The sequence below is a fragment of the Paramormyrops kingsleyae genome, chromosome 18 (genome assembly GCF_048594095.1).
Source record: "Paramormyrops kingsleyae isolate MSU_618 chromosome 18, PKINGS_0.4, whole genome shotgun sequence".
Taxonomy (NCBI): Eukaryota; Metazoa; Chordata; class Actinopteri; order Osteoglossiformes; family Mormyridae; genus Paramormyrops; species Paramormyrops kingsleyae.
In genome coordinates this window covers 8,067,522-8,082,542 of record NC_132814.1, presented here as the reverse complement: position 1 = coordinate 8,082,542, position 15,021 = coordinate 8,067,522, and the positions used below count along the sequence as shown (strand labels likewise).

At 40.9% G+C, this 15,021-nt stretch overlaps 1 protein-coding gene across 1 annotated transcript; it reads right to left on the bottom strand.

Annotated features, from left to right (window-relative positions):
* Nucleotides 1-765: 765 nt before the first annotated feature.
* Nucleotides 766-14,958, bottom strand: mks1 (MKS transition zone complex subunit 1). The gene is made up of 19 exons (XM_023819509.2): nucleotides 14,786-14,958; nucleotides 14,507-14,604; nucleotides 13,613-13,737; nucleotides 10,628-10,683; nucleotides 10,287-10,442; nucleotides 9,693-9,793; nucleotides 8,149-8,277; nucleotides 7,965-8,069; nucleotides 7,602-7,710; nucleotides 7,415-7,471; nucleotides 6,634-6,676; nucleotides 6,434-6,496; nucleotides 6,082-6,152; nucleotides 5,919-5,988; nucleotides 3,160-3,267; nucleotides 2,943-3,076; nucleotides 2,208-2,290; nucleotides 2,007-2,104; nucleotides 766-1,201 (listed from the first exon to the last, which is right to left on the bottom strand). The coding sequence occupies exons 1-19, from the start codon at nucleotides 14,867-14,869 to the stop codon at nucleotides 1,098-1,100; spliced, it is 1,794 nt and encodes a 597-aa protein (XP_023675277.2). The 5' UTR covers nucleotides 14,870-14,958; the 3' UTR covers nucleotides 766-1,097.
* Nucleotides 14,959-15,021: the final 63 nt, after the last annotated feature.

Genomic DNA, 15,021 nt, shown 5'->3' with positions numbered 1-15,021 from the left:
ACATATGCACGTATCTTTTTCTAAGGGACCACGCCAACTATCATCTATTGTTATCTAACAATGCTGTATGTTGGTGCCCCGTTCAGTCCACGTTGAAGACAGACGTTCACCATCGAGTTGTTAGCTGCGATTTTCCCGTTTTATTTCCTCATAGTTTGCAATTCCTCTTTAAGTTGCAATCAAAACGTGCACTTAGGAGTTGTTTTTCCGTTTTAGTAAAATGATTATACATCCTTTGGAAAAACCCCAATTTCTTGATTTTTAATTATTACTCATTGTAATTGAGTCGTTGAACAGGATATGCCATGCCATTTTAATAGCCTCATTTAATTATTTAATGTCTTTATTTTATTTTTTTTAAATGGGTAAATAGATAATTAACTCAATCCATGGCGCACCAATTCCAGGCCGCACAGGGTACTGGGCAGGGGTACATACACACATTCACAAGCCATATCACAGCCCCCAAGCCGGGAAGTGTGACACACTAGTGCAGGGGTGGGCAATGTCATCCGCAAAGGGCTGGTGTATATGCAGGTTTTTGGGATAACCTGTAGGTCAGCTGTTCAAACCCAGGTGTGAGGACTCTTCAGCCAATCAGTCCTCTAATTAGTAATCTAATTAGGAAGTTGTAGCGAAAACCCACATACACACGGGCCCTTTACAGATAAGATTTCCCACCCCTGCACTAGTGCCTTTCAAAATGTGACAGACATACAAATATATAGATTTTTCACAAGAAGGTATATATGCAGCAACAGAATCTTACCACATATACCATTTTATTAAGACATTAAAATCAATACATTAAGATTTGAAATGTAAAGAATACATATTGGCTTAGCCAGCCAAAACAATAACATCAGTACCAATTATGCATTGTATTTATACACACATATGGCTATACACATAATTGCTATAAAACTGCTTGTATATGTTAAACATATGCAAATCATCTCCAGATGGTACTATAAGCAGAATCCTCAGATTCGTACAGTGTATAAAAAAGAAGAAAAAAAACGCTGATAGGAAGCGTTTCTTCTTCTTATGTTAGTTGGGGATCACAGATTGGATGGTGTGATCATGGAGCAGGGGAGCTATGCGGTGGGCTCGGGAGCGAGTGGGGAGCTGGTGTTTATCAGGTCTCTGGGAAGGCTCTCCCGGGCCTCCTGCATGCGTCTCCTGGCCTTCTGAAAAGCCTCTGGACCACACAGAGGGATGAGCACAACAGCACAGTTAGAAATGTTACAATAAAATATAGTTCATTAAACTAATGTTAGGAAACAATCTTGCCCAGCACATTCTCACATCATTAACTTGAGGGTATTTTTCTTTTTCTTTTTTTCAAATAACACTATTTCAATGTACGCAGAGGAGGACAATATCTCCCGGTTCTACAAGGAAGAGGGCAATTGTGATTCTGGTCAAAGTGAGGCTGGAATTAAGGAGAAAGTCAGCAGAAACAGTTGAAACAGCTCCCTTGTTTTGCTGTGGTAGGATCCACAATACACAAGACATATTTAGTGCTAAAATTAGCACCTACATGTTATCTTTCTTACCATATGGTTATAGCCGGAAATTTCACAGAAATCCCAGGAAGTGTTTTATTATCATCTAATTAACGAACTTTCAATAGATTATAGGATCCATGAAAATACCTGGATTTGAAATTTGCTTATTGTGAGGACTTTCGCTAAATTTCGCTTAATTTATCAATAAGGGAATTTTCACAAGATGAATCACACTGACTGACAGAGGTTAATATGGCTACTCCTGCCAGTTGGATCAGAAAAATGCTGACAATTTGCAGACATTTTCATCTCCAGCGCCAGAAAAACCTTAATGACCCAAGTAAGTTGACAAAAGGTGGCTGGTTCCATATTCAATGTACAGTTTCCCTTGGTTGTGTATTAAATATACCCAACGATGAGCAAAATCTTAGTCATTCTCCTCTACAGAACTGAGCTGAAGGTGACTGCATGTTCAGACAGCAGACAGAAAGTCACCTAGCACATTGTAGACAGATCCTTGTTGGCTGAAGCCTCCCAGCTGATCTAGCACGCTCTGTCTCCTCTTCCTCAATGCACTGGCATCTACAAACGCTCTACAACAGGAAAATTACTTTCAACTTAGATATATTATATTTATTCCTGTGTTAGCACTGTGTTAGCATCCATTACATTCTGATAGCAGTGACAGCATCCCACCTGGCATGTTGAATACAGTGCAAGGTAAATGTCACGCTTCCTGTAGTCACTGTGCGGAAACCAAATCGACTGAGACGGTCCCCCTTAGAAAGCAGGAGAGGGAAGAAGAGGTAAAGCTATGCAGAGGTAAAGGCTCGCTGCTCCACTGTGAAGCAAGCTTGTGGCAAAGTAAAGTGTGCCTGCTCAACCTCATTTCAGAAGCTAAGCTCACTGCACAAGAAATTTTCGATATAAATTAGCAATGAATAACTCAAAACTTATCCTCCCGCATCCTACATTTGTGAAGAATCCCATTTCAATAGTGCTGTGCAACGTGGAATGTCATTAATTAGGATAAATCACCCTCATCCATGGAGAGTGGAATGCATCTGAACAAGGTGCTGAATAAAGTCCTGTCCACTTGTCTGTTTGCTTTTGAATAATCTTTTGATTCAGAAAACATGGATATAATTCATGATTTTATTAATAAAGTGTTATTGATTTGCATGAAATGATTTGCAGGTAATTATTTTGTGATTGGTCGTAACTGCATTCTTAATGATGCCCCCCCACCCCGGTTCCATGGTCCATGCACTTAACCACATTAGTAGTTGCAAATGTTATATTGCTTAGCAGAAAATGAAAAGCCCTGAACTACTTTTCGGGCACTCCTCAATCTCCCTGGCATATGGAAGACCAGGGATCTACCGGCATATGAATTCCCCAGCAGCGCTCAAAGTGAAAGGCCTGACTGACCTTAAAGGTGCCGGGCACCCGGACATAGCTGAGATCCTCCAGCTCAAGGGCCCCGCCAACAAAAAAGCGACGTAGCTCGGCCAGCGTGCCACACTGCAGGGGTCTCCAGGTGCTGCAGGTCAGGGTGTGGCAGCCTGCGGACGGGACGGGGCCGCGGTGATGCCACACAGCTGGCCCTTGACAGTTCTGGAGCCTTCGATGTGCAGATGTGACTTACCAGGGCTTGCGGGGATTACCAGGTAACCGTAGCCTTCGGTCCTGTGGCGCTGCCAGGAATCCAGAGAGAGAACCTCAAAGTACAGCACAGGCCATTCGGGGAGTGACCCTGCAGGCACAAATGGGACATGGTCAACCAGTGCTTCCCCTAGTGGTTACAGTGAGAACTACAGGTACAATCAGACAACAAAGTGCCCACATTAGGTGAAGAAGATCTGAACTGTGAAATACACTTAAAGATTCATATTTAGTCAGGACAAAAACTTCAGGACATGAGGCCAAATTATATCGGGTGTGACTGTTTAGCAGACCGTAAGTAAGTGAGGAAGTGTGGTGGGAGATTATTTTTGTCTGTACCTGAGGCCTTATGAATAAAGCATTTTTTACTTAAAAGATTATCACCACCTTGACAACTGACATACAACACATGGTGAATATATGCTCCGTGTATTTTACTTGTACCTTCTCTTCAGAACAATATTTTGAGTTCAGATGTATTGCCAGTTAAGAATGGACTGATTTTAAAAATATTTGGTCTGAGTACTTTGGAGTAACACAGAAAACCATGGATACTTTCCTGTATTCCGACATTACAGATGGTGTAAAAATCAACTCCAAGATCTACTGTCAATTTCGAGAAGACTCATTCTTTAAACACTGCTAAAGGAGGAGTATACAGCTTTCAAAAGGTTGTGATATTTATGCAGGACAATGTCCCTGCCCATGCATCTAAGCATTCCATAAACTGGCTGGTCAAGAAAGACTTGAAAGGTGAATGAATGATGTGGCCCCCTTCATCGTCTGGCTTAAACCTCATTGTGAACTACTTGGCCTTAACAGAGTGTGAGATTTGCCAAGACGGCGAGCAGTTCACTTCTCAGAGCGGCGTCTGGGAGGTTGCCCTAGCTGCCTCGGCTAATATAAAATGTGATCAAATCAAAAACTTCACGGGTTCAATGGCTAAAAGGCTCATGATGGTTATTGAACAGAAAAACAGTTATACAGGACATTAAACTTCATAAAGTGAACATTACAGAAATAATTCTTTATATACAGATTTATATAAATTTAATACATACATTTATACATAAAAAGCACTTTTCCAACAGAGTATTAGATCGATGGTATTCATAGCCTTGGTTTTTACTGAGCTAGTATCGGGAAAATTCATTGTGGAGTCTTAAAGCACTTATGCAAGTCGCTCTGGCTAAGGGCGTCTGCCAAATGCTGTAAATGTAAATGTAAATGTAAATGTAATACAGATTCAATGAACTTCTTTATTATTTCTGTGGATGGTGAAGTGAGAAAATCCACTAACTTTCCATTTGCCTAATGATTCTGCACACTAATAATCAAGTGTAACATTTTCTCTCTAAACAAATTTACTTTTGTGAATTATGAATTAACTTTTATCGCCCTGCCTAGGTTTTTCTGAAAATTATCATCAGGAATAGCACTTGCCTAATAATTCTGCATACATTATATACCAATATTACACAGGGTCCACCTGTCAGCTTACACCATACAGCATGCTAGTCAAAAATTTGGACACACTTACCCAAAGGTTAACTTGTAATATTCTCTACATTTTACAATACAGTGATCAGGGTTATAGTGATCAACCTCATATGGATCAGAAAGCTTGGGACAGAATCATTACTGTACAAATACTGTTTAAATAATTTGCTTATAGTACTCAAGTAGTCCGCTTATACTGTTCATTTTGAGTCTTTTTATACATGACAACATATGGAAAAAAATTCAAACTGTGGTCGAACTTTTTTTTTTGTACTTTACTTTGATTGTCCTACTTTGCCTTGTGGTAACCAGTTCACTTCTGGCTAACTACCCGAGGCTAATGCTGCGTGCATGGAAAACATGACATAATAAAGTAATAAAGTAATATAGCTTATAATAAACCACCAAAAACGAGCCTCCAAGATGCAGCAGTGAAACTACAATAAGCGCTTTGATACAATGTAACATTGTGAAAATGTGCTGTGTAAATAAAATTGAATTGAAGAATATTTACTGTATTATAGCGGGTTTGAATAATACACCGTTCCGTAATTTAAACTGGACAGTACTGTAATTTGAAAATAGTTTGAAACAGCTGTACTGTATTTTGAAATTGTCAGTAAAATTACATAGCGACGCTGTGTTCATGTAATAAATATACAAATGTCAATTAGATGGTAATTTGTCTGAGACATAAAGAAGAAGAAAAAATCAGGTATAATGATCATCCACTTATGCTGATCAAATTTCACCCAGATACACTATAAGCGGTTTCCACTGTAATTATAAAGCTATAAAACAACATGTATGGAATTACGCACGGACCAAAAAGTATCAAACGAAAAAAAAATATTTGCGGGGGGGGGGCGATGGGTGACTGCAGCTCTGTGGGTTGTGACTCAGGTTACCGGTTTGAATTCTTGATTGGGCAGAGTGATCCCACCACTGGGCCCTTGACCAAGGCCCTTAACCCCAATTGCCACAGGGACTGGCTGACCCGACTGTCTCCTCTATCCCAGTTCTATGAGGTGGCCTCCTGGGATGCTTTTCCAGCCGTCCTGAAGGAGGTCCTCTCATTGGCTGCTTTTCCTCCACTCCCTGGTCAAACTCCTCCAAAACCATTTCTAGTCTAGGTCAGGTGGCCAGGTCATGCGATGCAACACTATCGCTTTGTAGGTGGCTTGGTGTGTCTAAACTTTCGACGGGCACTGTATATTTAACAGCAAATTGCTCTGAGCTCACCTTCTGTCTCATCCTCTTTCCTGAAAAACGCCTCAAAGCTGAACGGGTAAGAGAAGAAGGCGACGTTCTCCTGCCAAGCCCAAAGGAGACCGTTCGATCCTTAGCCAACGCCCTGCTTTTCACATGACAAACAGAAATAAGAGCAGCCCCTCCCGTTCCTCACCGTGCCCAGGGTGCGTGTGCGGCAGGTCTGCGTGACTCCAGAAAAGGACTGGAGAGGCAAACTCGACCAGTCTAGGCAGGGCAAAAGGGATTAACAGCAGTGCACATCACACCATGCACAAATTCTTCAAACAATCTGAAAGACAGTCTGGCTGGCATAACCACAAGGCAGTTCTTGAGTTTTATTCAAAAATATCCAAAGAGTTTTACTTCCTTCCCACCCAAGGATAACAATAGTTAAGTAAACAGATGCTTCCATATATACGGTCATGCCACTTCTGTACTTCCAATCATAATTTGTGGCAAGTTGTTGTGGCCTGTGTCACGTCTCACAAAGGTGAATCCTCGCTTACTGCGGGGCAAGTCCATGAAGAAATGGATGTAGACGTTGTCATACTCGTAGCCCTGGGCTGAAACTGCAATTGGACAGAGCCTGAAGTTAGCGGCACTCTTGGCCTGCCAATGGCTAGGTCTGTCATGGCTTTCATAGATTAAACAAAATCATTTTTATATATTTTTTTTTAAATGAAAGTCTGCCATTTGCTGAAGTTACCGATCTCTCCATTCACCAGCAGGCGAAGAATCCCCGGGGGAGGCTGAGGGAGGCACAAGCAGATGATGCAAATGAGGAGAAATTCCGTTAAATAAAACGGCACTACTGTTATCTTTGAAAGTCTGACATCTACACAATTAATATAAGAAGAATAAGAACAGAATAATAGGTATGTTAATATTGCATAATGACAGGAACAAATTGCTTGTGAGAGGGAAGAATTGTTTTTTGAATAATTATTTATGAGCAGTAGTCTTATGGGATTGCAACAAGTACTTCAAATGTTTGTTATCTTTTTGTATAATAATGATACTTTTATGACATTTGTACAAGTATAAGTGCCTTTTATGTTCTGGTAAAATATACTACTATTCAATGTTACAATATTGGTATGGAAAATGTGAAGATACCACGCGTTAAATGCTTTTTACTGACAAGGGACAGTATGGGGACCAGGTTGGGTTGAACGCCTAAATTTCTGGATTAAAATCCATATGATTTATAGACTTCTGAACAGTGAAACAATAGTACTGCATTTCTGTTATCCACCTTGGAGTTTTACAAACTGTTATGAGTGACCCCTAGAGTCACAGAGTGAAAATTAGGTGAAAGCAACCCATAGAATTAAATGGGACAAGTGGTATAAAAGATGAACTAATGTATTAAGTGAAACCAGGCTTCCTCCATAACCCTGGCTACAATATGAAGCTGGAAGATGGATGAATGGATCATTTCAAATATGGCAATTCAGTACATCAGTCACTACAAAGAGGACACATACCATTTCGAAGTCTTGGCCAACTAGGCTATCAAGGTAGTCTTTGTGACGAATGTAGAGCTAAAGACAAGAAACTTCATGAAATGTCAACAGACCAAATGACACGTAAAAGCACAGATGTTCTTGGGGACCTATGGAGACTCGGGTCACGTGACGTGAGGCTGCGTGAACGCGACAGGCCTGCATTTACATCGCTGTAGACGTGCTGCTCCCTCGACCTCTCCTCCTGGCTGATGGGGGCCGACGCGTTCTCCAGAGTGAGGTGCCACACTTCGCGTTTCTCCCCTTTGGTCTCCACCCTGAGCCGGAATCCGAGCAATCATAATACTCAAAAAAAAAAAAACACCTACCACACATTTTTAAAACGGCATCATTTTCTCTAAAAACAATCTCTGGAATAAGATATGTAGGATCAAATGTCTCTGACACCTGTTTAAAGTTGTGGGTTTGTGCATACTTGTACCATTTAAATGTTATTTAATAATAATTATTAATGAAATAATTAAATGTTATTTGATGGTCAGCACCCAAAGGTTTGGCGGCGGTCACCTACCGGTAGGGTCCCTTTGTGTTGTTGAAGTCTGGTTTGACAGTGATGACGCCGCTGCCGTCGACTCTCACAGTACACAGTACATGTTCATTCTCCCTCTTACCCAGCCTGCCAAGACGCAGTTGGGCCAGGTTGGGATGCAGCGGCACCTTCAGATAAACACCTCAAAATCCAGAACGTTACTCACTGCCCAACTGGACCCAGATCCGCCATGATGTGCATAGTTTGCATGGGTGTACTGATGACATGGCTGTTCCTCACAAACTCCTCCGATGGTTCCCAGGTGATCAGCTGAGACTTGGGTATATAGCCTTCCCTTAATGATAGAAACCCACAAAAAGGCACAATAAGGATCACTAAAATAAAACCAGTGATTGTCCAATCATCTGTTCCTCCTTGCTTTGCTTTGAGGTCAATGCTACGCCGCAAATGTACAAGCTCCATCTGAAGTGTGCTGGAAGCGTTGTGAACATCAAATGAAAAGGAGTATGTAAATAGCTGAAACGTGGTACCAGTGGAGTCTTCAAGTCAGCAAATCCTTAATCAAAGTCCTGCTGTAGGTTCTCAATGATAGCAACATTATCCATACCACCGAATGCAATACCTTCTGCCATAAAAGACCTGGATGTTGGGAAAGGGTTGAGGTTTGTACTAACCAGCTGAGTACTCTGTGACTGTGACTCTTTATGCTCAACTTGTGGGTTGAAATAAAATCCCACTCTGGACTTTTACTCTCTGGACCTGAATTACCCAACTCTGTCAAGTGGGCACCTACAGCACCTGGGGAAATGGAGCGAACAGCACTCTGCTTCCGGCTACATCAAAGACGATGCCTGCAGGACGTTCACTAAAAAGAAACAGGCGTCTGACAGCAAGGACATAGGAGAAAGCGTGTGCTCCTTCTCACTCCATCAGACATGGTGTAAGTGTCACATTATGGGAAGACACAGAGTTAAGGGCTAAAGACTTTTCAGGAATCTTCCACATGGTTTAAAGACATACAACTCGGTCTATGTAAACTTTTGATCCACTGTAAATCTGATATAGTAAATAAAGGCTAAAATAAAATCTCAGTTATTATTTTGACGTCACCTCTTACGGGAATAAAGTAGATAGCCTAATTGTCTTCACGCAGGAAATGTATGGTAATAACTGGCATGTTGTCAAACATTGACTTTGAAAGTTTTAGCCTAGTTTAATGTAAACATTTGGCCTAAACCAGGGTTCCCCAGTTCTTTGGGACGTTGGGTACTTGGACATTAAGAATTCTGAAAAAAAATCCTGGGAACATACTCATATTCAGGAAACAGAAGCTAGTTCAGTTTATTCAGAACTGCTCAATGTACTTAACCACATGAAGATTTAGATATAATGAAAGTAAAAAATGAAAGTAAAAAAATACTGATAGGGGAAGCTAATGAACATAATTACCCCCTTAGCATAAAGCAGCCTTTCTATCTTGGTATGTTGGTCTGTCTGCAGCAGCCCTACACCTCAAGATTCACTCATTCACTACCCTGCAGCTTTACTCAAGTTCTGCTAGACTGAATGAGCAGCTAAGCAATGCAATCTCTCCACAGAAACCTGGGATGACTGAAGCCTGGGCTTTGGAATCTTAACCCCATTTCAGGGACATTTGGGGATCGCTGCAAATTCTTCTGCCAAATTTGGCATCATTCTGACCAAACAAAAAAACAATAAAGAACAAAATGATTAAGGACTGTAACTCACAGCTGGCGCCTCTCGTGCCTCCTGTGCCTCATATTGGCCATCCTCTCTGCCAAGAAGGTTGGGATAGACTTGCTTGGGATAACCAGGCTCTGAGAAAATTCCTGTCATATGTACACACATAGATTTAATGGGCAGTTATTCTAATTGTTGTGTCAAACTCTGAAACCAAAAACATTCTGTTTGATTCTGACATGTTTATAGAATGCTGTAATCAGCTCGCATACTGCTAATGTTGTACAAAGTATAATGTCAAAAATCAACAATCATACATTACACAGAATGTTGCCATTCTCAACAGTAACTGTCAACATTAATTCAATACAAGCCAAAATATGTAATGTTACAGTATAGTGTTTCATTAATCATATGATCACATTTAATGAAACATGCAACTAAAACTAGCTTTTTCCAGGGTGAACTGCTATATGCTGTAATCTAAAAAGATCAGTATTTTTCAAATAAAGGAATATCTACACTGTTTTTAATGCTCATAAACAACCAGTAAAAAAGAAATCAAATGCACACCAGTAAATGATCAATTTAGAACATTTAAAACAATGAAGGAGCAATAGGGGTGGGAGGGGAAATACTCACTTCCTCCAAATTGGTGAAGCGATCGTGGTCTGTGTAGGTGAAGATCCGGCGATTGCGCCTGCCCCCAGCCCGCTCCAAGGCCACGACGTCATTGTGATACTGACGGTCCAATGGGCTCACACACACAGACTCTGTCTGATACAGGTCCACCTCAAACTGCACACACAAAAGTCATAGATTTATATAGAATCTGACGCTGGGTGCAGGGATTTATAAATTCAAAAGGACATCCTATTAATAATAATAGGACTATTTAATGTATATTGATAAGTAGATTATAATGTGTATGCATATTAAATTTCTGTGTGTCCAGTATATGAACAAACATGTGTATCCCCTACCTGACTGAATAACTTCTCTTGCCAGGACACAACAAGTTCCTCCTGATCATCTCCAGCTGAAACACATTACACATGGTTTACTACTGTTCAATACGTCTAATAGGTGAACAAAATGAAGCACACAGTCATAAACCAACACTGCTAGAAGAACGGGTTATAGTGAAGAGCTCAGCACCGTCATAAGATGCAACAAAACAGCTCATCAAATTTCTGTCGCTAGACCTGCCTCTGTCAACTTTTAGCTGTTATTGTAGAGTGGAAGCATCTAGGAGCAACAAAGAGGCAAGGCTCATTTATACGTTTGCGTAGAACCTATGCCGTCGGTAGCCATGTAGCCTTGTATCCTATTCTGTAGCCTGACACCTGTAGTTACATATTTGCGAAGGTGTGTGTCAGCTTGCAGTGTAGGGTACTCAGCCACGCCCAACCTACTGCATACCAATGGCATGGATTCCACACAGAAATATAAATCAGCCTGTAGGGCACACAAGCTGGCCGAGCAGCACCGCGGAGCACTGAAACGTATGGTACGTCAAATTCATCCTTACTTGGTTGAGACACTAGCTATAGGAAGCATTGTCAGCTAGAGAACTGTCCATTAGGAGCTGTACACAACCCTACCATTGCTATGTTCAACCCAAGCGTTGGCTCAACCAGAATAACACATGTCACCATTAGACTGCGGAGCGGTGGAAATGTGTTCTCTGGAGTGATGAAGCACACTTCGCTATCTGGCAGTCTGACGGACGAATCTGGGTTTGGCGGATGCCAGAGCACTACCTGCCTGAGTGCCAAATGTAAAGTTTGGTGGAGGGGACAGAATTGTTTGGTGTTTTTCATGATTTGGTCGAGATTCCTTATTGGCAGTGAAGAGTAATCTTAATTTGTTAGCATACAGTACATACACATATTCAAAAACTAACACTGATACTGATTGTTTGGGAGGTTCTGTTTCAATAAGTTCAAAGGGACACTCCACCCAAATAAATTAAAGAAATAAATTACATTCCAAAAACATAAAAGTATAAAAGTATAAAAAATAATTATTTTTGGGAAGAAAACACCAATCCTGGCAATCAACAACAGTCCCAGAGCATTATATTTTATAACTGTATACATCTTACATATTTATAACAGAGAAGGGCTAACTATCAAGTGTGATAAACCCTGTAATTTAGATACAGGTAATACATTTGGATTTCGCACTGTCTCCACTGAATGTTCTTTTGTCATCAAACGCTTGCGTTACTGACAGACTAGTGTTATTCGGCAATACAGCAACCCTCTTTACTGGAACGGATTTGTTTTTTCAGAAACTCTTCATACACTTCACTATCTCGCTTTCTTTAATTGCCCCTCGGGGACAAATAAAGTTATTTGAATTGAACTGAATTGAATTAAGGTGAGCAATCAAATTTGTTGCGTTAAAATATTTATTAGTAGATCCTACTCATGAAATTTTAGCAGAGCGATGCTTGCAAAATGCATTTCTAATGTCAGTTTCACAAACATTAAAATAATTCTACAGCAGACATTATTCTAACTGTTTAGCCAACAGCCAATTGTCGCTGTATCGACCAACATAATTAGTGTATCTCTGTTACAAAGGCATTTTTTAACAATTATTTCTTCCAACTTTGTGACAGCAGTTTGGGGAAGGCCTTTTCCTGTTCCAGCATCAGTGTGTGTACCCCTGTGTCGATAAATCCATGGTTTGGAGAGCTTGGTGTGGAAGAACTTGACAGTCCTGCACAGAACCCCAACCTCAATCCCACTGAACACATTTGGGTTTAATTGGAATGCCACCTGCTCATTCGACATCAGTACCCAACCTTACTGATGCTCTTGTGGCTTAATGGGCTCAAATTCACACAACCACACTCCAAAATCTAGCGGAAATCCTTCCCAGATGAGTGGTGGCTGATATAGCAGCAAAGGTGTACCACTTCCATATTCGTGCCCAGAGTTTAGCAAAGGGGATAATCAACAAGCACATTTAGGTGAGATGGTAAGGTGTTCACGTATTTATTTCCAGGCAAAATGGTGGTGATTCAGATTAGAGCTTAGATCGGGCCCAAAAAATTAAACCCGACCCTACCCGAGCCCGTGCACCTTGTGTCCGAGCCCGACCCGGTCCGACACATTAACTGTAATTATGAGCCCGAGCCCGATTTAAACCCGACTATTTTTTAATACGTGAGCCGTTGTAACAGACGTTCTCAACTACGATTCTAAGTTGTTTGAACTACAGAAATTAGTTTAGATTTATCTTAATGAAAAATGCAACAAGGACGAAGCATGTAAACTGCATTGTTTGTTTATTCAGAATGGATTTTTGAGACACGTTTAGAAGAAAAGCACGTTTTCACTTATCCAGTTCGCTTGCTGCTGGAACCAGTTTGTGTGCTCGGCATCGAACTTTAAGTAAAGGGTTAAGAAAAAGGTTAAATCCTTCCGTAAGCAGCCAACGAGGTATGTGTTAATTAAGTTTTAGTTAAGTTTGTTGTATTTAGCCATGTAAATGTAAATGCTAACTGAGGTTCGTGTTAACTGTATATGAATTCTCTAAGCTGTCTTTATTGTTATTTATGTTTATATTTCATTTGAATTTCAATGTTTGTTAGCTAATATTGTAAGTAAATGTGCTTGATTTTGTGTTTCCGTATCTGTATTTAGTTCTCACGTCTGCCATGATGGTGATAATAACGAAGCCACTGTCTTTCGAATAAACCGTCGGCTCAGTTAAATACAAAGGACTCTTGTGCTCGTGTCTTACGGGAGGGAGCTACATTTATAATTATGGCATAGCTCTCCACCCAATTAGGCTAATTAAGTAATGATTTAAAAAAAAAAAAACACACACAAATGCTTGATCATGGCCCGGCCCGGGCCCGGCCCGAAGATCCGGGTCGGGTCGGGTCTGGGCTCGGGCAGAGAATCTAAACTCTAATTCAGATACAAGGGGTGCTGTGAGCAGCAGGGTACCTGGTGTGGGCTGGCTGCCCAGCGTGTCCAGCTCGATCCCAGCCCTCTCGTGCTGCGCCGACGCCTGCTGCTCTTGGAGCTGCCGGGATAAGGCTGCGGCGGACGTCACCCGCTGGATGCGCGCTCTGTCACCCCAACAGCACACAGATTAGAGCAGCCATTAAATCCCCGGTCTTTGGCGTCATCAGTAAGGCATTAAACGGTTTTAAAAAGCCAGTCGAAGCCATACTCTGCCCAGCAGTAAATGTAAACCTAGTACTTCACCAACGGCTTAACCTCCTGAGACCTTACGTCCTCATATATGGACATCATTTTTAGTTTAAAACTATTAATTGTTCAAAAAAATAATGTTTGGTTTTTATGATTATGAGGTCCTACTAATCCAAAATAGCTAACGAAAATAAAACATGCACACCAAACAAAAGCCCGGGACTCAGGAGGTTAATGTTACACATTAAAGGAATTTGATATCTTTGTTCACATTATTCACTAGGCAGCACAAAACCAGAATATGTCATGAAAGCATAAAGAAGTGTAAGAAGTAACTAAATTAATAAATTATTTCTAATGCAAATGTGACGACAGTACCCATTGCTGAGCTAGTTAATTGACAAACCTGTGACAACGATTCAACACAATTTATATTTTTCCTTTGAATTATTTTCCAGTGACAATCGATTAAGTAAATATTATTGTAGACAGTCAAAGAAGAGTTTGCGTTTCTTGTTGATCAGATACATTACGAAAACATATGTCTAACAGAACTTGCACAACGGTTAGCAGACTAGCAGGCTAGTTATTAAATTAGCGTGGGCTCTAGAAGAGTGAAGTCGTAACGTATTTTTTTCATAAGAACCCGTCTTTTCTCGATAGGAAGCTAACGGGCGTGATTACCGTATTTTTAAGTTTTTAATGGCATCGCGAGAGCGATAAACAGCCTCCCCGCTGTTGCTGCTCCAGCTCGCCGCCATATCGTTCGGGACGGCGCGCTTCTGGTAGCCGGGGCAACGGGAGAACACGGCAGCGCGAGAGAAACAAAAATATCGGTAAAACCGGATAGATGACTTATAAACTGGTGCTCTGTTAGATTTCTTTATATTGGTTCAGATTATTTTCAATTCTGAAAGTGATTCTTGGTGCATAGCATCATTTATTTGATTGTTTTATAATTACCCGTGACTTCTTAACGACAGTGTCCCAAAGCGGTTTGTCCACGCCGGAGCGTCCTTTTCCTTGGTAACAGCGACCGAAGAGCATTTATCACATGTAAAGAACCGCTACTAACGTTAAATCAATAAGCCAATACATAGCAGTGTCAATATGCAATATGTTGTTACTCCAAAACATCATCTAGATAGTTTTGTTCCCCATCTGTGTTTCTAATATTTATATGCATTATATGATGATGT